Source organism: Equus quagga, chromosome 8, assembly GCF_021613505.1.
Source record: "Equus quagga isolate Etosha38 chromosome 8, UCLA_HA_Equagga_1.0, whole genome shotgun sequence".
Lineage (NCBI taxonomy): Eukaryota > Metazoa > Chordata > Mammalia > Perissodactyla > Equidae > Equus > Equus quagga.
This window is the reverse complement of record NC_060274.1, coordinates 2,717,221-2,744,957: the sequence shown is the minus strand read 5'-3', so window position 1 is coordinate 2,744,957 and position 27,737 is coordinate 2,717,221. Positions and strand designations below refer to the sequence as shown.

The following is a 27,737-nucleotide window of genomic DNA, read 5'->3' as shown; positions in this document are numbered from 1 at the left end:
GGGCCGGGGTGGGCCCTGAGGGCAAAGGGGCCCTCTGCTCTCTGGGACAACTGCCTTCATCTCAAGAATGCGAAGAGGCTGCTGGGACGATGAGGGAGCCGCAGCATCTCCAGGCACCTGCAGGAGAGAAAGATGGAGGCTGAGCCCGAGGCAGAGAGCGAAGGTCCCGTTCCACACTGTAAGTGAAGACTCACATTCTTCATATTTTTGTCATTTGTCCCTTAAGCACCTAGTGTAGCTTGGTATGAAGGGACCAAACAGTCAAATATGTAACCAGAACCAGACTGGCAAAGGCAATGGCAGGGGTGAAGTTTGGCTTTTGCTGTGAACGAAATCCCAGCATAATTGTTTCTTCTTATTGTTTCACTTGTAAGAGGAAAGAAGAGGCTGAAGAGGAGGGAGAGGAAGGCCTGGATGAGGAAGAGGAGAGAGAGGAAGATAGAAGAGGGGAGCGCGGAGGAAGAGGACAATTTCCATTCGCAGGATCTTCCTGCACAACGGTCCCCCTGCGTGTTCCCCCCATCTCTGCTTCCTTTGCCTCCACACAGCTTGGGTCCACCCCACAATCAGTGATGGCGTGAGGGCCTGGTGTGCTCCAGGTGGTGGACCAGACACCGGAGGAGAAAAACTGCCCCTGACTGGGCGTCTTCCCCTGCAGAAGGTAGAACCCAAATCTCAGATCGCCACCGTTTAAGGAGCGTCGACAACGTGAGGACACAGAAGTAAGAGCTTTTACATTCCTTCTCCTTTATGGCTGAGAGAGACGTCATTATCCCAATGGGGAAGGTGCAGAAAGAGACGTGGAACACCTTGTAGGATTATACACACAGCGAGTTAGTCTAGGAGATCCGACAGCCGCTACTTTAACACCTGGACGGTTGACTTTCCTTCCTACCTGGTCAACCCGACAGGACACGATGTCTTATAGCAAAAGACCCTGTACCATGCGGCAGGTGCAACCTTCAGAAACACTCCCTTTCACCCACTTCTGTCCACTGGAGAGCCCAAATCTCTCCGGCCGAGCTCTTACTCCAGGAGTTTCTCTTCCTTTCCTCTCTGCAGCCACCCCCACCGCAGACATGCTCTGGCCCTCCTCATCCTCTTCCCAAATAGCACCCATTCTTCAAGTGCAGATCAGGGGTCCCCAAGGCCCTCCCTGAATAACGCCATCTGTGGAGATCTCTGCTTCCATCTTGTGCTGGAGTTTATCTCCCCACCAGCCACCTGACCTTTAGCACTCACCACCTGGTGACCCTGGAAGTGACCCCAGCTGACAACAATCCTGTGGAATACAGAGATGCTCCACTTTTTTGACTCGCCCCCCAATTTCTTGCCCAAAACGGATACTTAAAAATGTTTGGAGCCAGCCCCATGGTTGAGTGGTTAAGCTTGCACCCTCCGCCTCAGTAGCCCAGGGTTCGCTTGTTCAGATCCTGGGCACAGACCTACACACTGCTCGTCAAGCCGTGCTGAGGCAGCCTCCCACACAAATGAACTAGAAGAACTTACAACTAGGATATGCAACTCTGTACTGGGGCTTTGGGGAAAAAAAATAGAGGAAGATTGGCAACAGATGTTAGCTTAGGGTGAATCTTCCTCACCAAAAAAAAAAAAAAAAGTTTGTTGTTGGGGCCAGCCTGGTGGCAAAGTGGTTAAGTTCGCATGCTCTGCTTCGGTGGCCCAGGGTTTGTGTGTCTGGATCCTGGGCATGGACCTAGCACCACTGATCAGGCCATGCTGTGGCAGTGGCAGTGTGTCCCACATACAAAGTAGAGGAAGATTGTCACAGATGTTAGCTCAGGGACAGTCTTTCTCGCCAAAAAAAAAAGTTTGTTGATTAATTGAAAATGAAAGTAAGAACAGCCAATCCCAGGAAAATTCTGAAATCTAGTTAGAAGATGGAAACGGAGCACTCTGCTCTGAAGTGGGGGCTCTCTGGACATTTCTGTTTGTCGCTCTAGTTGCAGGAGCGTGGGGTGAGAGAGAGATGTGGCCAGCCCGAGCCCTGGCTCTCTTCGTACTTAGGTATCGCGTTCTCCTGTGTTCCTGAGCTGGCCTCTGTGTGTTAACGAGAAGCCTGTAGCACTTCTGCGCCCTGGAACTCCTTCCCACCCACAGCACTGCTGATGCAAAGTGGCCAGGTCTGTTTGTCGCTTACAATCGAGGGAGATTGCAAACCACTGAAAAGAGAGCCAGATGTCAATATCCAAAGTGGGAACCAAAATCTTAAAGTCAATTTCTTTTCACCTGAATGGCCATGTTCAAACACCTGTATTTGCACGTGTTAGGGGAGCCAGCCTACCAAATACGGGCACGAGGATAACAAGTGTTCAATGCGGTAAGACTATTGGCAGGAACAATTAGAATCTTCACACAACTCATTCCACAAATGGGTCCCGAAGCACTTTCAGGGGAGGCTCTGCGCACGGCCCTACTGATGCAAAAGCAATTCGAGCAGCCGCCGCCCTCCGGGAGCACGTGGTGGCCAGGGCCTGACAGGAGTCGGGAACAGCAGCAACCAGGCAATTGCAATCGGGCTGGGAGTCCCACAAGAGGGGCAGTTCAGGGGCTTAGAGCTCCTGGTGGGGGGCTGCGGGGGGCACTAAGACCAGCTCAGTGGAGTCAGAAAGACTTTCTAGGAGTGAGGGTCAAATGAGATCTGGAGGATTAGGAGGTAATCAGGGAAAGCATGGGATGGGGATGTTGTCGGGGATGTGTTTACACAGGCCCAGATTCTGAGTTGGGGAAGTGGATTGAACCTCTAAGCCGTGGAGAGCCCCCGAAGGGTGTCAAGCAGGAGGCTGATACACATCAATGACTTCTCCATTCACCAACTGGCCATCCGGTGCCTCTGTGTGTGGAGCACGGTCTCAGGCAGGGGGATATGGTCATAGACTGATGGGCATGGTCCTGGAGTCATGGAACTCATAGGTGTCATGTGGTGCCTGCCACAGCACTGGGAGTGGACACAGGGGTGCCTCACCCAGACTTCGGATCCAGGGCACAGGGAAGGGGGAGAAGGGAGTGACATTCAAGTTGAGGTCTGAATGATAAACAGAAGATCAGTAGCCAAAAAAGTGACAGAGAGGCAGCTGCTGCAGAAGGAAGCTGTGTAGACGCATGTCTGGGTCCAGGGACAGGTGCACAACCTAATCCAGACCAGGCTGGGCCCGTGGGGATGCTTGCAACCCTCTTGGCCACTCCTCTGGGGCCTGAGAATGAAGTCAACCAGAGGAAAGCAGAAGGAAATGACAGGGACAGGCAGGTTCCTCCAAGATCATCGGGAGGCAGTCATTTCTGAAGACTCTCCTATCCACGTCATTATGTTCTTTCGCTTAAGCCAGTCCTGACTGATAGAGATAATTACCCCAGTAAAACCATGTTTACGTCTTCTGGATCAGCGGGCAAGGAAAGATGGTGGTCTGGGACAGAGGGTGGGTAAGTGGGTGGGTGGGATTGTTCCAAGCCGGAGTGGGAGATCTGGTTCTCTAACATGGCCCATCTTACAAGGAAGAAGGGACCATGTTGATGACAGCACGTGCTTCTGCTTCCAAGAGCCTCGGGGGACTGGGGAGGACCTGGATACGAGTGCGGTGCCTCCCCGTGGCTGTACCGCTCTCCCTGTGCTGTGCTGGTGCCACTCTGAGTGTTTCCTGAACCAGCTTCCCACAGAACTGGGGGCCACGGAGGCAAATGTTGTCTGCCCACATTCGTCTGTGGCCTCGGCGTGCCATAGTCACAGCCTGCGAGACCGGCCCCCCTGGGGAGCTGCTAAGGCTCTCCCTCCCTCCCTCCTTGGACTTTCAAGTCTAGAGGCCAATTTGCTGTCATTCAGCTGAGCATCTGTCAGCTCCACAACTGCTTCCTGAGAATTCGGACGCCCATGACGGCCAGGCCCCGAACCCAGAGGAGCTGCCTGCCTGGGGCTGGTGTAGCAGCAGGGTCTCCTTCTGTGGGGCAGGCTCTCCCTGGGGAAAGTGTTACTGATGGGTCCACACCCTCACAGGTCTCCTTCCAGACAGCACATACTGTGCTCCACGTGAGCTCAATTCAACGTAGCAAAGCAGGTGTCTCCTACACACTAACATTTTACGACAACATCAGAAAGGCCTGGAAGAGGCAATGACGACAAAGCCGTGAACCATGCTGGCAAGAAAGGAGACTGCTTCCTCTTAGACTTGGTTTTGAGAATCACCAATATCTACAGTTTCCTTCTCTGCGAGCCTGATGGAAAACAAGACTGAACAGCGATTCCCTGAGGAACGCATGGACTTAGAATTTGAAGCTGAATTTGAACTTCCTTGACAGCCCACTAGTTCAAGGTGAGGACAGAAATTCGAGTCTCTCCCCTTCTGTCCTGCCCCTTTGATTCTGAGCGCCTGTGTGTGCTTTTCCAGTTCACTGCTGTGCACACAGTGGGTGCCTACCTCTTGTTCCTGATTGACAAACCGTGCAAGACCACACCAACTTGTCATCAGAAGTTCTAAAAATCTTTATGTGGCTGCCCCCAGCCCCCAGGGCACAAGGCTGGGAGAAGGAATGCACCCGGGGCCTCGTGACAGGTCCCTGGAATGCCCGGAGGTTCCATAGACAGTTAAAGATCATGCTTAAAACATAACTACCCAGGGAAGATGCAGCAGGTGTACTCCTGGGCACACGTGACCACTGCCACCACCTCTTAGAGAGACCCAAGGAGGGAGGAATGCCACAGGGCATCCAACTGCACAGAGATCACTTCATCCAAGTCCACGGCTGTGCTTAACGCAGCGACGGAATCTACAAGGTCTAGCGAAATTTGATAAATTCACCTTACTGCCCTTGACCACAAAGCCAAGGGCACGAAAGCATAGACTTCACGATGATTTGTCCTGTGTCTCCTCTTAACCGGCCAAAGGCAAAGAGTATCTTATCAAATTGCTAAGCCAAGACCTTCGATCTCCTAGCCCAAGGGTCAACCACCCACGCTGTTGGGCAATCCTGCTGGGATGGGAGTGGGAACTGCATGTTGTCGCAGGCAGGTAAAAACCACCATTTTTTTTTTAGAGCGTTTTGGGGTGGGGGGTGAACTGGGTAACAAGAAATCCCACGTTCCTCATCCTCAGTGACCATGGGGGCTCTTGGAGGCCAAGAGGCGTTCAGAAGGCAAGACACTGTGACGGTTGTGACTTACCTGCAGATTCTGTAGCCCTCCAAAGGCAGTAAAGAGAAGCAAGAATCCAAAGGAAACCACCAGAACATTCTTCAGGCTGCTCTCCATCGTGTTGAGGGCAGGTGTCAACCATCAGTGGCTTCGTAGTTCCCTGAAAGAAACCACTTGGAGCACAGAAAAAGCAGTCTGTGCAAGAAGCCACATTCTCCCTGGTCTGAGTTAGACATGTGTTAGTCATTAAGGCTGTCACAAGTTAATGGACTTGCTTATCACTGACACCGTGGAGTGCCACCGTGTTATTCATTCACCCTCTCTGCCATCCACAACCACCACTTTCTAACAGGGCCAAAGCTTGTATGTACTTGTACTTTTTTCCTACAATTTCTAGTAGATATGGTCCTTACAATAAAGTGATGATTTTCACATTATATATATTTCATAATATAATTACATATGTTGTGCAATACTATTGTATATGTAATATAATATTTTCTATATACACCATTGTAGATATAATGGTATCTTCCACATTAAGAGAAATTGTCAATGGTGCAAAATGTGGGATATATTTCAGTCTGAGAGAACAAAGTATAAATGTGAACTTCAAGATACATAGTTCAACTTCTGACAAAGAGTCAACATGATTAGAAGATCCAAGGGTCAAAGGATTAGCATCTCAAAGACTATGTGATTTATAGCACGGCAATAATTAAAAATCAAACTTCTCTCAGTATAGAACTTTTACATGCGTCATTTCTGCTGTCCCACAATGGTGCTCTGATAATTATCATTAGAACTCTTAGACTCATTAGCAGACAGGGACCTGAGCTTCCGAAGTGTTAGACGTCAGGTCTAGAGCAGTGCCGTCCAAGAGAACTTCCTGCACTGTCCAATATGGTGGCCACCAGCCACATGTGGCTACTGAGCACATGACATGTGGTGACAGCAACTGAAGAACTGAATTCATAATTGCATTTAATTCTAATTAATTAAAATTTTAAACAACTAAGCCTATATCGCCTAGCTAATAAGCAAGCAAAATCATTTGCTTATCCAATTATTAGTACAATTGTTTTATTTAATTGTTAGTAAAACTTAGTTTGAAGATAGTTTCCAAAGTTCTGTGAAGCTGATTATCTTTATCTAGTTTGGATGAATAAGGTGAAACTTACAGCGTTGGTAAAGGCACCACGTGGTGGCAGTGCTGTCAGGGAAGTGTGTCACGCCATTTGAACAGCATGATGAAGTAATCGCTCTTGCAACTTAACTTATTCCTGTGAAAACAACATTTTTAAGAAAAGAGTGGTTTTATGTATGGACTGAATGTGGATTATCACACTTATACAGACATGTGAGCAGCAAAGTCTAGTCAAAAGAGTGCTAACCATAGAACCAAATGAGATGTGTAGGTTCAAAATGTCATCCTGTAACTCCTTAGCTGGGCCATCTCAGTTTCTAAACCTCAGCTTCCTCCTGAAAAAGGAGGGTTGCCAAAGTTCGAGAAGCTAATAATTATGAAAACCCCTGGAACACATAGTCATTACCAGTTAATGTGGATCGGCTAAGATGACATTTTAACTTTCAGAGCAAATACCCATTGGAGCAATATTTAAAGAAATTTAACACCTAGCCTAACCCAGACTATTCCACAGGAATCTCATTAGCAGTTAATGAACTCTAGCTTCCTTTTGATTATTCAGCATCACTTTAGCTGACTTCCCTTCTGGCCCGTCTGCAACCACCCACAAATGATGTACTTTGATACTAGGAGATTCCTGAGGTTTCCTTCTGCTACTCACTGTTCAAGCTTACCAGAACCATCTTCTGGATTTGCCAACTGGCTCTGGGGAGCAACTTCCTCCTGTTACTGTTCCAGCCCTTTGCACAGCCAACCAGCATCTGCTGAGGAGCTGTGTGCTTGTGCAAAGGAACCCCAGAGGTCTGCTTCTGTCTTTGCAAGTCACTGCCCTCCCCGTCCCCTAGCTGTGCTCTTTCTGGTCAGGAATTCATCGCTGACATAATTGCTTTACTCCTGTTGGCTTTTTCACCCTCCCTCCCGGTTCTTCCCCTTCATTTATCTTAAGAGGGATTTTGTAAATAAACAGACACTTTACAGTCTGCCTTGGCTTCTTGAAAGAGATGTCCACTGGCACTGTGCCCCGATTGTTTACAGGCTGAGGACAGTTTTAGAGGTAGTCACCAATGCTTTCCTCATATCAAAGGGACCCGGGCTTGGAAGTGTGTCCCCGATAACTTACCCATTCCTGCAGATCTGTGGTTGGGCTGGGGACAAGAATGGGAAACCCCAGAAAACCAAAAGCTGCCCTGACTCCTCAGCCAGTTTCAGCATCGTGGACAACGTGTTCCTGCAGCCATGAACCTGGGCCGGGGCCAACCTCAAGCGGCTGAAGCGATTTAGGTAGAAATGACTCCAAGGATACCAAGAATCATTTCGCTCCTCAAAACTAACATCAACTCTATGTCACTTGGAGGAAAAAAAGATGATTTTGTAGCTCTGCGCACATTTTAAGTCAGCAAACTTCCCGCTAAGAAGATAAAGATTGCCCTTCCTTTAAGGCAAGTATAATCAATGATTTGCTGTTTTAGAGAAAATACTTATGTAAGCAAATTAATATCAATTTTCTTGACATTTAAATCTGACATCTTCGTTAATAAAAGCAGCACCAAACAAATTCAAATCTGTCCTCTTCATTATTCAGACTTTCATCTACATAAAGATGAAAAATGTGTGTATAAGGAATGGAAAAAATTATCGCCTAAGTTGAGAATTCTTATGCTTTGGAAATAAATGTACTTGGAGCTTTTTTTCTTTTTAAGCAATTTATATTTTTAAATTGTGTTTCAGGCACAGCTCTGACTGGAGAAGGGTTTTCCCTTAGTTAGCATCCCACGCAGCTGCAGGCTTGGAGAGGCAGGCTCCGGAGCTGGCCCGTGGGTGAGACAGGCTGTGACAATGAACCGGGATCGAGAGACCCCCGGAGTTGAAGGGGGATTCTCCTGGATCCCATCCTCCCTTGGCCGAATTCTCTCCACCTCATTCCCATCACTGACCAGAGACAGCAGGGACCTCCTCATGGCAAATTCAGCAGAAGTGGGGCCCAGGAAAAGGCTTGAAATAGCCCAAAATACTTTCACCCTCACAATACTCTTGAATCATACCACCCCTCTAAGCTGTCATGAGATTCTCCGTCTTCCCTGCCCTCGGGGTCCTCGGCACTCATTTCATCGTGGGACATTTGAGCAGCCTGACTCTGCAGCCAGAATCTCCCATGGGAATCTGCAGAGCCCCCAACTCCTGGCATCTGGGAAGTCTATGCACCCTTATTTCATACCAGAGTGGAGGAGACTGGCAGGCCCTCAGGTATAACATCTGAGGCATCTTTCACATGTTCTGTTGAATGAGTCAGAGATGGTAAAGTCTTCACACGCGTGGGCATACACAGGTGCGCACACACGCACACCCCTCTTTGTTTTCCAAATGCATAATCCCTTTTCCCTTTCCAGTGAGCCTTCTGCTGCCCTAGGTATAGAACCACCTTCTACAGTTATTCTCCAACCCCTTGTTGAATGCCCACCCTGTGCCAGGTATCATTCCAGTGCCAGGACCACCACACTGAGAGAACGGTGAGGGGACTGTCCTCATAGAGGTTTAATTCTAGTGGAGGAGACAGACGAGAAACAACTATGCAAGTAGAGAAATCAAACAAATTCAGACGGTGACATATCCCGTTCCCCAAACAAAGCAGGTCACACGATAGAAATCATGAGGAGGGTGGTCCCATTTGGTCCCCCGGCCCCCCCACATCTCCACAAAGGCGGAGGAGTGATAACCAGCTGCTGGCACAGCTGCTCAGCTCCACAGACGCTGACCCAGACAGATTTTCTCTCAACAGAATCTGAAAGTTCCCGTTTTGCAGCTCCCGGACCATCTGAGGGAGCCAGCAGGTCGGAGCGAGCAGCTCTAACGAGGTCGCTAGGGAAACTCAGGCTGAAACTTGGACGGCCCAGGGCCAAATGCGTGTGCGTCCAGGAAGCCAAGATGAGGGGCATACACAGTGTATATGCTGGAACTGTCTAGGTACTTTTCAATTGGTTATTTTGTCTGTAAAGTCAAAGCCACAGTGACATAAGATTACATGGGTCAATCTGCAAAGATAATTTTGTGTCTTTGCTCCCACAATGCACAAACATCCAAAAAATGTGAATTTTGTCCCCAAACGAAATAACGTTATCTATGTCGATTTTACCTAGTGTTGCAGCCTCCTTAGTTCCTGTTGCTGTCGCGGCTCATGGCTTCTTCAGTCTTGGAGAGTGTCAGAAGCTGAGACGGTTTCCTGGGTTGCTTCTGGCTGCGAGGGAAGTGACTGACTCTTTCCAACAGTACGTTGGGAAATCATTGCATCACACCTGTTTGCGCTTCAGCAAATGGCACAGGATGTTTGTACACCACAGGTCTCCCCCAGCAGATGCTTATCTGGGAACTACTTAACCCTTTTTGGGAAGGATTTTCTGGCAAGCTGGACAAAGACAGGCTTGATAGATAGAGTAGTTGACGTGACTGAGAACGTTTTAGAAAGACCTCTATTGAGAATTACTGCTTGGTTCTTGAATAAAAATAGCGTGAGGGGCTGGCCCAGTGGTGCAGTGGTTAAGTTCACACATTCTGCTTCTGGGGCCCAGGGTTCACTGGTTCGGATCCTGGGTGCAGACCTGTGCACAGCTTGTCAAGGCATGCTGTGGCAGGCATCCCACATATAAAGCAGAGGAAGATGGGCACAGACGTTAGCTCAGGGCCAATCTTCCTCAGCAAAAAAGAGGAGGATTGGTGGTGGATGTTAGCTCAGGGCTAATCCTCCTCAAAAAAAAAAAATAGTAAGAGCTCATTTTAATGAAAAAATCATGCACATATGTGTGTGTGCACATATGAATATGAATAGATACATATGCACACACAGAGAGCTATATACATCTGTACACCTACATACAAGTCTGTAAGCAAACAGACTCTGGACAATAGACCTTGTGGGAGGAAGGGGCCACGTGTACACTTTCTATTGGATGCACCTATATACTATTTCCATATTTTTAGAGAGATCATCTAATTTTTAAAATAATAAAAATGTTTAAAGGAAAGTATACTTTTAGAAAGAAATTTTGTTGTAAAGAACTTTGAAAATTAAGCTAAAACTCCAACTTCTTGCTAGGCCTCTTGTTTTAGTCATTAATCGGTTTCCCCTCAGTTTCTCTCCAGCGCTCCCCACGCCCGTGGTTTACAAAGCAAATGCAAACAGCGCTCAGGCTGAAACCGCTGGAGCCACAGCCCTGCTCACACCCTCCTGTGCTTCCACCGAGCTTGACCCACCCTCCCCCCCAGCCCTGGATGCCCCCGCAGGCCGTCCTCCTGGGGCACGCAGTCCTAGCACCGTGATCCTGCTTCATCATGGTCATTTATGCTCCAGCTGGTTCCCCACTGGATGGATGGGCAACTCCTTGAGGCCCAGCTTGTCTACGGCAAGCTGGAAAGAACAGAGGCGTGGTTGGGACCCTGGGGGAGGCCTGGCAGACAGCCGTGCACACAGCTAGCCAGCATCCAGCAGACATTCCCAGCTTTCCTGTGCACTAGATGCGGGGAAGACAGACGTATGATGGACAGAAGGCACGGCCCCTTCTCTCAGCCTGAAATCCTGCAGCTACGGACTGCTCTCAGCGTGGACATCGCTCTCTGCCCTCCCGTTGGGAGAGGACCACATACCTACTCATCCCGTTCGTCCATAAGCACATCCTGACCCTCTATGACAGGGACCGTAGTAGGGCCAGAAGCCATGGCGGGTGGGAGGGAAGTCCACTCAGGACTTGCTTAGGTCAGGAGAAATCAAGCTGATGATGTGTTTTGAGAACTGAAAGGATTATGACTCACAAGGGTGAGTAAGCGTTCCGTGCTTACAGCGTGTGGCCTGCAGGAGCGCTGGGCCTCTGTGGGTCTGGGTGCCATCACTGCAAGCCTGCGACCAGCGTCCCCAAGGTGGGACACCTGGCTGGTGTAGAACCCAAGAACCCCCATGGCGGAGATCTCTCCTGAATGGTCTAAAACAGCCAAGAATTGGCAGCACACCCAGTTGGCCAATTTGACCGTCTGAATCCCCGTCAGCAGGTCTGCGCTGGAACTCGGGACCAGGGCTTTTCCTGGGAAAATGGGCCGTGCCTGAGCGCTACAAGCAAAATCATGTTTTCTAAGCAATCCCTGGTATCCTGTGGGTTTTTTTTTAAGCTGATGTACTCAGTTATTGATTTGGTATGTCACTGTGTATTCCCAGGGGCTCAAAAACAGCCGTACCTGCTCAGCTGGACAACAGGAGCTCTGTCTGTGAAATGGAATGAAACCAAGGACCTAGGGAGGAAGGTTACATTTCTGGTTTCTGCAGGAGAAGACGTACGAGGGTTTGAAAATGTCACTGCGGTCCTGCAATTTCTCTCCAGTCTCTAAACCAGAAGAGGCTGAGGTTTGCTCTGCGGGGCGGCCCCAGCCGGGACGCCCAGAAGAGCCAACCGTCCATCCATCTGTCCGCAGCAAGGTGCCCTTGGGTCTGACGGGCGTTCTGCCCTGTGTTTTGCACTCAGCATTCAGTAAGTATTGTTTGGATTTGGCAGAACTTACAGACTCCACCAGAATGGGGGAACATCTGACCTGTGAGTCTTTTTTTTGTTTTTTTTTTTTTGTTTGTTTGTTTGTTTGGTTTTTTTTTTTGGAGGAAGATTAGCCCTCAGCTAACTACTGCAAGTCCTCCTCTTTTTGCTGAGGAAGCCTGGCTCTGAGCTAACATCCGTGCCCATCTTCCTCTAGTTTATACGTGGGACGCCTACCACAGCATGGCTGCCAAGCAGTGCCATGTCCGCACCCGGGATCCGAACCAGCAAACCCCGGGCCGCCGAGAAGCGGAACGTGCGAACTTAACCGCTGCGCCACCGGGCCGGCCCCCTGACCTGTGAGTCTTAACGTTCCTGGAAGGATTTATCATTCCGTGAGATTCTGACTTGATAACATCATGTCCCAAAGGGCCCCGGTGTCTGGAAGAATCCATTTATCTACAGTTTTGTCAAATTACCAAATTATCCAAAGTTTTGTCAATTACCGTATTTGGGGCATCCTAAGTTATGATGGCTATTGCTGGTTGGAAGTTCTCTCTTGTGACCACCCTCTTGCAACAATTAGCAGTTAGAACTTCTCTTTCATCCTTACGAGGGATGTCTGCTACCTGGCCTCTTGCTCTTCAGACCCACCATGGCGGAATGAAAGCTAAGATGGATGGGTATATGCGTACATGCGTGTGCATGCGTGTGTTTATGTGTGTCCATGCGTGTGTGCATGAGCGTGCATGTATCTTGGTTTTCATCCTGTTCCCTTCTAGCTGGTAGGCAGTGGGGCGGGTAAGGGGTAAGAGTATTTCAAGGCTGGATTTATCCCACAAATAATTTGCAGGCGTACCACCAACATACATCTTTCTCCTACCGCCTTGCCCACCTCTACTTTCTTATGCAGAGTCCACACTTCTACCTGGGGTTGGGGAAACAAGGAAATCTTACAGTCGACCCCACCGTCCTTGAACATTTACTGTGAAAGATGTTGTTTTTCTGCTGACACTGCTGAACTTCTCCTGAGCCGCCTGGTCCCAGATGGGAGCACAGGGCCAGTTATGAAATCCTCTGAACTCCTGTTTGCCAAAATCTTCCCCCCTCCTTTGTGTCCGAGGAAAGGACTCACCACAAAGAGTCACTCCCTCAGGTGACACTGGTGACACCCCGTCCACACTTTCTGATGACCCCTGTGTACCTGTCACAAGGCAGACCCGACCCTCCATCTCCTGTTCTTTGTCTCATGGTTGTTCAGCTGAGATTGGAGCTGTTTATCCCCCTGAAACCAGCTGGACACAGAGAAAAATGTATATATATATCTTTTTTTGCTGGGAAGATTCACCCTGAGCTAACACCTGTTGCCAATCTTCCTTTTTTTTCTTCTCCCCAAAGCCCCAGGACAGAGCTGCATATCCTAGTTGTAGGTCCGAGTTCTGTGTGAGCCACCCGCCACCACAGCATGGCTACTGACAGAGGAGTGGAGTGGCTCCACGCCTGGGAACCGAACCCGGGCCGCCGAAGCGGTGAGAGCGCCAAACTTTAACCGCCAGGCCATCAGGGCTCGCCCAGAGCCAAATGTTTCCTGATCAGCTCACTGCCTGAGAACCACCACCCCTCAGATTGTGAGCACCCCAACTGTAGATGGTGTGTCCGCAGCCTGTCCGCTTCTCCCCAGAAAAGTGCAAGGCCAACCGCCCTGCCCACTCTGACCGGCACGTCTGCGCTCTCCTGCTGCAGTGGCCTGAAAAAAACCGGCTCCCCCCGTGTGGTGTTTGCACAACCCGGTTAATGAGTCAAGGCATAAGAAACGGGGCATGTGTGAAATTCTGAATGGCATTAAATTTAAGTGGAATGTGATGCAAACACCCCCTGAATCACTGCAGATTTGCGGTTTCCTCTTTCTGCAAGTGTTGATCTCTCAGATTCGAGGCGCCCTCCCATTCATCACCTCTCTGTAGGTGACCCTCTGCCTTGGTGAAGAAACTTATTTACATCTCACGGTCGGCAGCAATTAAAATGACGGAATTTACTTGCTGGCTATAAATAGGCTCGGAACCACCCGCCTGCACTTCCGTAAACTGTGGGCTGTCAGAGCAACGCCGTTGAGACATATACGTATATAACAGCATGTGGCTGAAGCCATTTTATGTCGCTGTGGTTGTTTTGTTGAGAGTAGACTAGAGGCCGTGGGGAACGGCTGGTGAAGAAGACCAGGCGGGAACTTGATTGTGAAGTCTCTTGTGAGGAGAGGTCACACGCACTGGCATGCTGAGTGTGTCATCCGCCACAGCGAGGCCCCAGTCCTCTTGCACAGGAACAGATTGCACTGGGTGGTTTTCAGAAGCCGGCCCGGGATTTAAAAGTGTAGACTCTGAGGTTATCTGAGGGCCAAGGAGAGGAAGCCAAGAACCACGCAGACCATCCTGTGAGCTAGAAGAGGCATGGCCTCGATGACGGGGAGAGTCACTCCTCCACCCTAAATCGAAGGGCACAGCCCTGCCTTTGGACGTCACCGCATCATTCTTCCAAAATGGATAGTATAAACGGTTTGGCAAAAGCAAGCACCATGCAAAAGAAAGGGATGAGCAGAGAGGCGGCTTCCCCCAGTCAGGAGATCTGCTTTGGGGTCAGGTCCAGGCCATGGCCTCCGTTCCACTGCTGAAAAACCACGTTATGAACTCTCTGAGTTTCCATTTTCCTACTTTACAAGTGGTTTTTATCTTTTCAGCTCATACTATTGTTCAGTATTAGTGTGAAACTGCAAAATATCCCTCAGATACGACACAGTATGTGTATTCCAAAGCATCCTCTAATTCTGTGTCGCCCCAGGCTATCGTTTGACTGTGGGCAAGTCCCTTAATATCTTTGCATTAGTAGATTCTCCAGAGAAACAGAACTGAGGAGATACACGTAAGGAATTGGCTCATACGGAGGCTGAGAAGTCCTCCAGGTGTGGGTTTCTTAGCAAACAATGAATGAACACTTAGAAATTAACAAGAGACTTAGCGAAATGACAGATGAATGATCCGAGAAGCCAATTTATAGGAAGAGAAGCACAAATGACTTGCAAACATAGGAAATCATGCGGCGTCTTACTTAACTAAAGAGATGCAAAGTAAAACACCTAGACACCTCTTTTCACCCAATAGAATGCAAGATTAAAACTACTGATAGCAATAGTGCGTTGGAGGGCTGGGGAAACAGACACGGCTGCATGTGTTTGCTGGTCAGTGTAACCTTTTGGGGTGCAATTGGTTGAGGTCAAAATTTAACACGTGCATGCTCAGTAATTCTGGTTCTATACATTTCTTCTCCAGATGCATGCACATGTGTTCAAAAATCGGTATGGAAGTATACTTGCCATAGTTTTGTTTAGAATAGCAAAAAACTAGAAAGAGCTTCCATGTTGATAGAGGCTGGCTACCAGACAAATTATGATACTTCCATACGGTGGGCCATACGTTCAACCATCACAAAGAAAGAGGTAGTCTATATCTAGTCATGTCAAAATATGGCCAAGATTTTTATTAAATTAAAAAGATGAATAGCAGAAAAAATATATAGAATAATACCTTCCATATAAAAAAGGTCTGCGTATGAGTTAAGACAGACATAAAACAGCCAGAGAGAGAGGTAGGGGTCAGGGGACGCGACCTTGACTGCTTCTGCCTACAGGTGTTAACATGGTTCACTCTCTGAACTAGGGCCTTGGAAGCCCAGGTTGCTTTTCCAGTCTTGACCTGACCCCTCCGATCCCTAACCCCTTTCCTGCCTCTCCAACCAGCCACGCTGAGCTATTTTGATTTGCTTTCGTGAGCCATGAATCCTCTCGTGTTTCTGCGCTGTTCCCTCCACTTGGAGAATCATCCTCTTCTGCTGTGCGCCCCTCACGTTACACGCCACCCTATGGACCACTTCCTCCTCCGTCTAGACCACATGTCCTTGTGGCTGTTACAAGTGCACCTGTCTGTCTTGAGTCATGGTCTTTCTACCGTCACAAGATAAATGCCTAAGTTGTCTGACTCTCCCCGCAAATATGGGGGCCAGAATTCAAGAACTGCGCCCAGCTTTTGTCTCTGGTCCCTTCCCCAGATCCCAGCGCATCACTGGCATGCAACAAATACCTGCTCCATGAAGGAATAAATAACATTCAGGGAAGCAAGTATGAGGTATAAGAAGCCCAAATGAGAGAAAGGAGCAGAGGCAACATGTCCAGTCCGCCATCACTGTGGAAGCAAAGCGAGGCAAAGCATTTGCACAGCGTCTCTGGTTGCAGGAAAAGCTGTGGGTGAAGCAGGACTCCAGGGTGAACAGAATATAATTGACTTCAGACAAGAGACAGAAACAGGGCTTCTGCTGCCAGTCTGCCGAGCTGAGTTGCTGGTGCTGTCGGGACGCGTTGAATTTGATGGGAATGTTGAATATGCCCCCAGGATGGAGACTTTAAAGTCAATTAGAAGGCAAACATGATTTTTTTTACATTACAATTTGCTCTGAGTCAAGGTCATACCGCAAGTGAGTTGATATTATGTTTTCAGAGTTTAAAAATACCAAGTTAATATTACTCAGGACTCACTGTCACTGGTAAGAGAGAGATAAACAGAAGAACTGGTGTAACACGCTGTCCCTCTATAGAGATCCTTGGGTGAATCCAAATGGAGGCTTCTGAGGAAGGGAAGACATCCCTGCTGGCCTCACACAGAGAGGAGAATGCCTGCAGGGACCAGGACTGGATGCTTCCCCGGGTCCATTTGCAGAGGAAGCCACCTGGGCCTCGCCTGGCCCTGGGACAATGCGCATCCTCCTGGGGCATTTCCTCTCCAGTCACAGGGATCACAGGGACTGCCTCACGCCAGGCGTGTGCTCTCTGAACACCCCCCACCCCAACCCGTGAGTGAACTAGACCAGCAGTGGATATCTGATTGGAGCTGGTCCCAATCTGCTCCTTTCTTTCCCAATATTTTTACTTTGGGACTGTCAGGGTGGAGGTGGTCTTTGCTTAGGGGGTGGAACTGAAAGAAAAATTGAAAAGAGAGTTTTCTTGCTAGGGAAATAGAGCGGTGGCTGAGTCAGGTAACCTGTCTGATCCAGGTTGATCGTGGCAGCCTTACCCTTGACCTCCCCGTGGGAGTGACAGAAGGGAACGTAGACTGATCCGCAATCTTACCTGCACGAGGAATCGTCCCCAACAGCAAACACCTGCCCTGTGTGTTTCCCTTAGGAAAACAAACAAGCAAACTGACCTATTTTCTAGAAGCTTCCACTGAGGTTGAAGTCCTCTTATGAATTTATGACTGCCCAGGGGGCCATCCATGGAGAAGCCCCGGGAGGCCACATCAGCAATTCGTCCCCCTCCCCTGGAGCTGCCTGTGCCCTGTTAGAGCAGAAGATCTCAGCTGTCCTCACTGACCAGGAGCTAAAATGAGTGGGTGTGGAGGACAAGGTATGGGGGCTGATGCCTCGTTGGATAAGAGGCAACCTGGAGACCCGGCACCAGAGCAGGGTCCCCACACTTACTCCCAGCCTCAAAGAACCCTTGGAAAGCTGCGTTCGAGGCTGAGGTGGGGAGGAAAATGTATGGAGGGGCCCACTCAGCAATAATGCCTGGCCAGGCAGCTAAGGCTCTATAAAATGTGACTTTTCATGACGTGGTCTGCCTGCAGTGAGGGGAGACTCCGGGCCCCATGGTGAGAACCGGGAGGGCCAAGGGTTTGCCAAAAGAGCACCCAGGGGAGGTGGCAGTCCCAGCCCCGTGGATGGGCTTTTTCTCCTGCCAGGTGCCAGTGTCCCACAAGTCCTGCCAAACAGTGGGCGGTTCAGAAGCTGGCCACTGTCCAGCCGGCCACATGCCCACACCGGCAGGAGGGCTGGGCCTGGACAGCAGACCCTCAGGGCAGACCCCGCTCTCACCCTGGTTCATACCTTGACATTCAGAGGACACAGGGTTAGCCCTCAGTTAGTAAAAGCCTTGAAGATGCCCCTGGGAAGGAACAGTTAAACTCCAAATAATGTTCAGGTGCGGACGACTGCTCTCTTTATGTCCTGAGAAAGAGGACCTAGAGACTTCCTAGTCTTTGCATAAAACTCACAGAAATGCACGTGTGATGTCAGAGATCACACCACACAGGGCAGGAGATGGCTTCATTCCGGCCACTGCCACAGGAGGGTGCACACATGCCCGTCAGAGCAGGCAGGGCAGCTGGCCTTGGACTTTCCTGGGGAGCAGCAGACAAGCCGTGGATGGGCCACCTGAAGTTGGGGTGCACACAGTCGGGGGAGTCTCAGGCAGTGAGCTGGTCAGGAAATGCTTTTCTCGACATCCGGCTGGTTTCAGGGGGCAAACAGCTCCAATCTCAGCTAATCAACCATGAGCCAAAGAATAGGAGCTGGAGGGCGGGGTCTGCCTTGTCTCGGGTGCACAAGGGGTCATCGTGAGTGTTATGGGGTCGTGAGAAACTGTGGACAGGGTCTCACCTATGTCATATGACGAAGGGACTCTGTGACGAGTCCTTTCCTGGAACACGAGACGTTGGCACGGTCTAACTGTCGCGGTTCCCCAGGGACACGGGGCTCCAGCAACCTCCACCTTGTCAGGTGTGAGTTCCTCTTGGCTTAAAGAAAGATAAGTGCTTATAAAAATTAAGATGTCTTTCAGAAATATAGAAACTAACCCCAAGGTTTTTCAAGTTCATGTGATCTAGGATATTCTTCGGTAAATAAAAGCTGGTTTAAGTTTTGTTGGTTTAATTAAAACAAGCGTGTCTTCAGAATTATCAACTTTAAATAAAATTTGGAGATACAACTCTTATTCTACTGTGGTTTGCTAAATGTCTATTCGTTAAATTAATTAAACAAGGAGGCCACTAGACCAAGTTGGCTCTGATATCTTTGCAGCCACATAAGCAAACCAAAACCTAAACTCGTACAGGCTACGAAATCAAAACCTAAGGACAGCCCACCACAAACAGCCACCTGGGCTTTGAGCCCCAGCCAATCCATAATTTCCTTATTTCGCTTCAGCACCTTCTCCATACAAGTCTTTCTCCGAGCTTCTGCACTGCTGAGCACTTCTGTTGTCGCCTCCCAATCTGAATCAACTTTTGCTTGCACAAACTCAAAGTTTTTACTGTGCCTCAGTCTACCTTGTAGCAGCGTCTTCCTCATGTCACCCGTCAGACTCTCCACCTCTGGCAGAACGCTCGATAAATCGAGAAGGAGGGAACGAATATGTATTGATCTTGTACATTTCCCAGTTACATCCTGCAAACGATCTTACGTTTTGCTAAGTTGCTTGTGTTGTTTATTCAATCACGCAAAGGAAAGGAAGAGAAGTCCTGAGTTCCCGTCCCTGACTTCGTGAAAATGACGCTGCTTGGCCTGGGCAGGAGAACTTGGGTGATGTAGGGAGGAAAACGTAATTCTCCCTCTACCCTTCTAAGTTCTCTCTGGGAATCCAGTCCTATAACAAAAGACAGATTGACAAGAGAAAAACAAACCGAAGTTTATTAACTTGTATACCAGATGTGTCCACGGGAGAAACTCAGGGAAAATGAGTAACTCCCTGAAATGGCTTAGAACTCAGGCTTAAATGCCATCTTCAGCTAAAGACAGAGGAAGAAGAGTATGAGGGAGGCCACTTATGGGAGGTGGCCAAGAAAAGCCCAGTAAACAAGGGTGGGGCTGTCATGCGGATTTCAGTCTGCCTTCTCCACAGACCAGAGTCTCTTGTGATTTCGAAGTCATCCTCCTCTTCCTGGCACAGAGGGGGAGACACCCTTACTCGCGAAGATTTCCTTTGTAAATGTAAATGTCCCTTACAAAAGGGTGACTTCTGTTTCTCAAAATAGTCAGCTCAAATAATCTTCTTGCCAAACAGGCATATTTTGGGGTGTCATATTCTGCCACTTTTCGGTGGGGGCCTTCCAGCTCCTGCATCCCCTCCTCCTTCTGGGACCTGCATCCTTACTCCTTCTGGCACTTACATCTGTTCCTTCTGGCACCTGCATCCCCTCCTCCTTCTGGGACCTGCATCCCCTCTTCCTGCTGGTACCTGCATCCCCTACTCTTTCTGGCATCTACGCCCTCTGCAACCTCCAGCTTTGGCTCTGGGGTCCAGACTCACCCCGGGCACAGGAAGGCCCTGCCAGCCACATCCATCTGCTGCAGAAAAGCCAGGATCAGGGGGGTCCCCCCCACATTCCTGGTCTGGAAGTCCTGGTCTCTGGCATTCGGGGCCCTGTGCTTTGTTCTTCCAGGAGCTGGCTTGAGCCCGCTGTGTTCCACAAAGGGAATCACTCAGGTCCCCTAAACGAGCCTGCCTCAGGCTGTCTTTGAAGTTCTTAAAGACCAGGATATCAACAATTCTTTCTAACTGTCATTCGAAATAGCAGGACCATAAATGCAAAGAACTCCCCACATTCCTGGTCAAACTCGCGAAGCCCTTTGAAGAGAAATCTCAAGCACAGGGACTGATGTCAGCTTTGAAAGACAGTGTTATTTAGAAGCCTTCTCTGAAAGGCAGCAATTAGGATGCTATTGTAATCAACTTAGCATTTTCCCTGTAAAGCAGGTAGCTTGCTTTCTCATAAGCAAGTATGTGCTCGTACCCCCTCCCCAATCTCTACAGATGCCTGAAAGGGAATCCATCTGGGCTAGAAGAGACCCATGCGGTAGGGGGGCCATGAGGCTGCCGCCCGAGGCAGGGGGTTAGTTTTGCAGACGTTGGGAACTGGTTCTCTGCATTTGAATGTCTAATATACAGTTGAGTCTGTAGCTTGAAAGATGAGCTTGGGTTTTGAAAGCTCAGAGAAAGGTGTCAACAAAAGGCCAGTGATAGCAGCTGAAGATGAGAGGAGGGTCCTGGGGTTCACCCAGAGCAGACGTTTCCTTGAGCTCCCGATGACTGTGCTTTCTTGAGTTTCTTCGAGAACATGTTCTATTCCACTAGCTCACGATACATCGTGGATTGCCCTGCATTATCTTCTGGGGATTTCACAGTCTGCTTTTTCCAGTTGGATTCCACTGAAAATCAGATTCAGGCTCCACCAGCACATTTTGGGCATCTCACCGTAGACCAGGGCGTTCTAAGCCCTTTCTTACTCTTTCCCCTTTTACTCTCAAGGATGGTGTCTGGCTGCTTTCCTCTCCTCCACTTTGCGGGGGCACATAATCAGTGCTCACTAAATGCTTTGTCCCCTGCTTTTTCTGTGGCAGTGCCCTGCCTGAGGCAAGATATATGAGTATTTTCTGCAGACATGCTGTAAGTATGGGGCTCTTCATTGTGATCATACTCAGAACAAAATCAAGAGCAAAATACGTTTTCTGATTCCCGGAAGCCCGTTGTCTAAAACGTCACTCACCTATAGCAGAATACTAGCAACGGATCACAAGTCTAACTGTATAATATATTCTGTGCGTTGTGTCTGAAAGATAATTTTCAGAAACAGTGAAATCATGACTTGCATCTAGATATGAAAATAACGTGTGTTAAAGAGTTTGTTTCAGGCATTTGATGGCTGGCAACCAGGTAGATGTCAGAACTGGTTCAAAGGAAAAGTCGAAACAGCGCAAATGTATCCGGAGTAAAGGAATTTTGAAATACATTACAAATGAGGACAAAAGTGGATTTCCCACAGAGGGAGGAAGCCAGTTAAAATTACTATTAAGCAGGACAGGATTTATATATCTATCAGTTACCTATAGTTTACAAAGAGTTGCAAAATAGCTCAAAGACAATGAACAGTCTGGAAGCGTATGCTCTAGTTTTCCATTGAAGCATAAAAATTTTTTCCTACATATCTAACTGTTATATCTTAGTTGGTTCATACAATTCTCCAGTAAAGGGATTACTCTTAACATCCTTTAATTGACACAAAGATAATCTTCCTGTGTGACACAGGTTGCTGTCCACACTTTCAAAATTCAGAGCAAAGATTTCCATTAAAAGACTTTCACTGGAATTGATGAATAATCAGAAGCGAAAGTCAAAACAAAACAGACAAGTTTTGCCCATCGCATGGATGATAACGTTTCCTAGGAATTAAATCTCTCGGGCTAAGATTAGTGTCATTGATTCTGGAACTCTCTTAAAAGAAAAGAAAAGCAATCATCAACACGTGAGAAAACAGAGGTCGGGGGGTCTTGGGAGAAAGCAGAGCCTTCACAACACCCCTCTCAGAGCAGCAGAGTATCAGCTGTCACTTTTGGGGGCCAATGTCTTCCTTGGAGACAGTCAACCCGAAAGCCCCTGAAGCCCCCGTCAGAGGGGCTTCCTGAGAAGGACCCTCTTGTGGGAAAGCAGCTGACAAATTTGCTAATTCACTGGCGTCTTGGTGGTCAGATAGCCCTGGGCAGCCCTCTGGATTCCATAATCCTTTTTGGCTTTGAGACTGAGAAAGTCTAAGTTCTTCCTGACAGTTGACAAATCTAAATTCTAAAGAATGCTCCTCATGGAACTTTTTGTTTACGCTTGAGAAAGAGAGGAGACACAAGAGCAACAGTGTCCTGTGAAAATTTTCCAGGGATGTGAGAGGACTGGGATAAACTATACCCCAGAACCGACCAGCAGAGTGGAGGAGAGCAGCACGGCCAAAAATATGAGGATTTTGACATTTCTTGGACATGTCGATGAAAATAATCCATAACCAATCTATAAATGAAAATTTGGGTGAGTTTATTCTGAGCTAAAATGTGAGGACCATGGCCTGGGGACTTTCTTCCCGAAGGAAGAAAGGGCACCAAAGAAGTGGGGTGTACAGAATGGTTATATACCAGCAAAGAGGACGTTTCACGTAGGATTGAAATGTCCCTTTTAGAATAGTCGCGAGACTGCTCTGTCGGCACAGCGATTGATGGACACAGCAGTAGGTCTGCTGTCTTGGTGGACACAGCAGGCTGGTAGGTCTGTTGTCTCGAGCTGGCGGGTCACAGGTGAGCTGGGTGGTCAAAGGTGAGTGCCAATGTGGGGGGAAGTCGCACCTTTATCTTAAGGCCATTTGTTCTTGCCATAGTAAATGTTCAAAGCAGATATACAATGCACGCTCAATGGCCACAGTCAGGCCCTTTTGGAAGAAACAAAGTCAGGCTGAATTAGGTTTACACCAAATGGCTTTCTCATATACTCTAATATTTCCTATTGCTTACCATTTCTGTTTGTCAGACATGATGGCAATTTTAGGCTGGGCCACTTCACAAGCCGTGGATCCATTAATAAGCTACTCACACGGTCTGAGTTCAATCCTCTTGCCTGTAAAACGGGAAGAATAATACTATTTATGCAAGGGGGTAACAATTATAGATTAAGAAAGGACAGTGCCTCTGGCATAGCAGGCACTTAATAGTTGAGAGCAATTCTTCTTGGAGGCTGAAGTTGGCTTGCAGGATGAAGCCTGAGTGATGGGGGAAGGGCTCCAATGAGACAGCATCTCTCGGGAACTCTGTCGCCAGGAGACGTCAGGGAAGTTTGGTCCCCTGGGAGGAGCCGAGACTTGGGAATCCGCCCTGGGGGCTGTGAGATTCACGTTCCATTGCAATTGTGGGACACGCCCTACATCACCCGATGCTGGTTGCCTATTCAACATCCATTCTCCGGTCCTCGCTTGCTGCCAGAATCTTCTAAACTGTCTGAGGGAGCAATGTACCCACAAGAAATACGCACACTTCTCAGGTCTCCTGAAGCCAAGGGTGATCATGACCAATTATGTCCAGAAAACCTTTCAAAGGAGGCTTGTCTGACTAGCATGCTCCTTTGTACCTGCACTCTTGCCCCTCCGCCCCCTGGTGACCCAGAGCTGACGACTGCACTGGATGCACACAGGAAGGGAGGGGGAGCCGTGTCCCTGGTGACAAGTTGGGGCCCTGCACCAGCCCAGAAGTTGCTTCCAGACTTCTTGGTGCAGGAGGAACACAGGTCTGTTAGTGGGGCAGCTCCTGGCTGGGTCTGGTGTGACTGCCGCCGAACGCATTCTTGTTTGAGAGGTCAGAGGGCGCCACCACCTCGAGATACGCTGCTCTGGCCTAAGGCAGATTTTGAGCCAAAGGCAATTGAGAAAAAGCAGACCCAGAATAGGGTCTCTGGCCCCACCCCAACCTGTCTGAAAGCAGAACGTAAGCCCCTTTTGTAAGGGTGTCCCCCCTCCCTGTGCCAGGACGAGAGAGAACAATCTTATCACCGGAAACAGGGCAGCATGGAGAACAAGCCTGCGCAGACAGACTTTGCTAAGTGGCCCTTTTCTTCCATAGCTCCCCCACATATTTGCCTTCCCACAATTTGTCACCCTAGAAACTCAAAGCCCCTCGCCTTTGTCTTGTCACTTCTCTACAAATTTATTGTTCCTTTGCTCAGATGCCATAGAAGCCAGAGTTCTAAGCACCCCCCTGAGTTCTGAATCACTGAGTTCTCCCGCGTGGTGTGCATGCCCACTGCCCTCGTTAATAAACTCCTGTTTATTTTTCTCCCGTTAATCTGTCTTTTGTCAGTCTGATTTGCAGGGTCCCAGACAGAGAATCTAGGAAGTCAAAGAAAGGAGAATTTTTTCCTCCCCTCCGCTCCCATGAGTTGGAAGCAAGTCAAAAAACATGTCTCTTCTTTGGGATTTAAGATGGGAGCCGTGAGGCATGCACAAGAAGCCAGGATCGCTTACTAGCCTCCCTCCCAAGGACTGAGTCTGAGCCCGAAAGTCAGAAGGGACCCCACAGGAACCTCAATTCACTTAGGATGTCCCCACGTGAGCTAATTCATGGGAAATGCTAAGTGGTGATGTATCATACTCGAACTTCTAAAAACACGAGAAAACTGGTATAAACAAGAGAATAATTATATTGTTTGCTCTATTGTTAATCCAACTTTTTTTTCAGAGTACATACTCACCTGAAAGAGGATAAGGAATGGGTCACAAAAGATTAGCATTTTTGCCTCCAGAGTAATTGCTAGAGAGTTACTGGCCCCTAAATGTCCCTTTCTCTTAAAAAGATCCTCAAGGCTGTAAAGCTCCTGGAAGCCGGTCCTCGGTCTTGTGGACACTGGGCTGCTAAGAGATTGGTCTCAGGGTTCACAGCCTGACCCACAGCACCGGCCACGCCCTGAGACATTATGCTGTTTGGCTGAGCTGGGGGTTGGGGGGGCATCCTCTCCTGTCGGCAATCTCTCTCTTATATGAAGCCCCCAATATGGAAACCTCATCTTATCAATAAAAGGAAACCAGTAATGCCCTCCATATTAAAATGCTCTCATTTTAGTCATTCTCTTTAATCCATTCTCCACCCTCTTTGAGAATTAGCACACATTCCCTTGGAGATGAAGTTAATGGAAAATAGGAGAACACTGCCTTTCTCTGGCCTGTGTGTTGCTGATGTCCTTAGATGCACGGTCTTCAGGTGTCAGAGCCTAAAGGTCACTGCCAACAGCTCTTCAAAGGGCAGATTCCTCCAGGGCCGTCCAGCGGCTCCCGTCAGTGAGCCTGGTTCTGAGTCTGCATTTTAATCAAGTCCCAGGTGATTCTAAATCTGGGGCTGCAGAGAGGCCTGGACCACAAGGCGGAAAAGCTGCCTTAGTCTGACCTGCATCTGCCTTTCTCTCTCCCCCAGGGGATGTTTGCATCCCACCCACTCCCCTTTGCAAGAGGTTACCCTGCTTCTCCTGCCTGTGGTCCAGTTCAGCCTGGGGGAGACCTGAGGGTCAGATTCCCTCTGGGGTTCCTAAACAAACAAAACGCCAAGTTCCCTTGATATTCCTGTGCAGGATGGGATTTTTCCAATGAGGTAAAGAAAAGGCCTCCTCTTTGAGAGTCTTGCCAAAGTTCTCTTCTTAATTTTTTTTTTAAAGTTCTTAACATCCCTGCAACTGATTATGCTTTTAAATTCTTCTCATTTCAAGGTGCCCAAAGCCCATGCCTGTTGCTCTTTTTCCTCATCCCAGAGCATTTAGCTCAGATCCAAATCAAAGGACAGGCTCATTCTCCAGATGCCAGAGCTGGCCTGCCATTCAAGAGGAGCGCAGCGTCTGCTCTCAGTGGAACAGGAGCAACAGCAAAGCCACAAAGCCCGAGGAGGGCAGGGTGTCCCCTTCCTTCTGGTTGGAGGGGAAGACGTAATTGGGGGGAAACCAGCTGGTCCGGCAAGTTCGCAGATTCATGTGACTTACGCGGAGCCAGGCCTGCTGACTCTGACCGTTTGGGACATGAAGACGCTAAAAATGAACAGTCCGACCACGTTGGTACAGATGTATCAGTAAGTCACCCCTCCAGGTAGCAACTGAAAGAACCAAACCCCACACACAGCACCTTAGCCACCTCCCTGGCTGGCCTTTGGAGGCATCAGAAGGTGTCACCCCAAAGATGCCACTCTGGCATAAGGAGGACTTGAGCTGAAACCATTGAGAAAGGCAGACACAAGAAAAACTCTGCTCCCCTCCACCACCAGGAAAGATGGGATGATTCTTAATCACGAGACAGCTCTAGACTATTCTCAGCCCAGAGGGGGCACCAGAGGACGCTGCATGACGAGCCTTGCTGAAAATCTCTTCCCTTCCATCAGCAGCCCTGTAGATTTGCCTTCTCATCTTTTGCTGCCCCTAGAAACCCAAAGTCTCTTTTCCTTGTCTCATCACTCCTCTACAAATATACTGTTCTTTGCTAAGATGCTATGGAAGCCTGAGTTCTAGCCCGCCCCCTCTGAGTTACTCATCGTGAGTCCTCTCGTGTGTATACACGCTATAAACGTTCATCAACTTCTGAGTGTTTGTCTCCTGTGAATCTATCTTTATCAGTCTAATTTGCAGGCTCCGCAATGAACCTAATGCGTGCAGAGGACCTAGAGGTCTTGGGAGTTGGTGAGTGGCCACCAGGCGTCGGGAAAGTCCACGTTTGGGCGGCTAGTTCTTGGAGACTGACCTGCATTCTTGGGGGCAATTTTGAGAATTGTCTGGAAAATGGAAGGATGCAAAGGCATCAAAATTTATTAAATAAACAGACATAAAGACGACAGAGCCTAACATCCCCAAAGCCACCAGCTGCCTCCACAGTGACTGATCCTTCCCTGGGCTAGCGGCTGTCCTGGGGTTGGGCAGGAGGTGCAGGATGACAGGCAGACCAGGCCTGGCAGGGAGCCCCAAAGCCTGGGGTTCCAGATGCCTCGCAGCAGTAACAGGATGACCAGGGAACTCAGCACCAAATGAGAAGACAGACATCAGATGTCCCCAAGCGCAGCTTCCAAAAACCTGAGCAAACTCAGGACACACCGTCAGCTTGCGTGAAGGAGGCCCCCTCCATGCTTCTTGGGCTCCTCTGTGGATTGGAAAACTGGACCTGGCCCTTCTTGGACCTGCATCCTGGGATCCAGCAGGCGTGTCTGGAAGCATCAGTTGTGTGTGAGGAGCTCACTTTCTGTCCCTGTCTGGGGGATGTTTATCTCTGGGAGCTAAGGGACAGTCCTGGTCAAGGTGGTTGGGTGATCACCTTGGTGAAAGGGGGTCAAGGTGACCAAGGGAAAGGTGGCTTTGTGAGGTCAGCTTTACTGACAGTATTAGCCCAAGAGAGGCATAGTCACAGGGAAGGAGGGTTAACCTTTTACCACGCCCCTATTGGGTGCGACAGCTGCTCTCTGTGGCAGGTTTTGTGGTTCTTGTTTGAGGATGAAGAAACGAATCTCTGTCACTGAGCAGGTACCCAAAGTCATCGTCGGGCCAGTGATGGAGCCTAGATTTGAACACTATTCTAGATGGATGCAGATCAAATGAGAGCGACATTTAGGGAAAATACCAACTGGCCCCCACGGCGATTATCCAAGAGCTCGCAGGAATGGCTTTTCCCAAGCAGACCTGTAGTTGGTATGTGAGCAAGAGAGGGAAGGCCGAGTGTGGGCCGCAGGAGCGCAGGCAGAGGAAGGAAATAGCCGTGCCCCATGACCCAGCATGGACCCACTGTCACTGCACGCAAGGAGA

At 49.0% G+C, this 27,737-nt stretch overlaps 1 protein-coding gene across 6 annotated transcripts in view; it reads right to left on the bottom strand.

The window, feature by feature from the left end:
• UNC93A (unc-93 homolog A) overlaps window positions 1-9,558 on the bottom strand; it is a 31,144-nt gene extending 21,586 nt beyond the window's left edge. The window contains exons 1-3 of one of the 6 annotated variants that reach the window (XM_046669895.1): window positions 9,418-9,558; window positions 6,322-6,423; window positions 5,171-5,363 (exon numbers count right to left, since the gene is read on the bottom strand). In XM_046669895.1, the coding sequence (XP_046525851.1) occupies window positions 5,171-5,257 (87 nt within the window). In that variant the 5' untranslated portion in view covers window positions 5,258-5,363; window positions 6,322-6,423; window positions 9,418-9,558. Of the gene's footprint in view, window positions 1-5,170; window positions 5,364-6,321; window positions 6,424-6,961; window positions 6,985-9,417 lie in introns of those variants that run through there. The other 5 variants (XM_046669893.1, XM_046669894.1, XM_046669896.1 and 2 more) reach the window with 5 other exon arrangements.
• Between the last annotated feature and the right edge of the window lie 18,179 nt (window positions 9,559-27,737).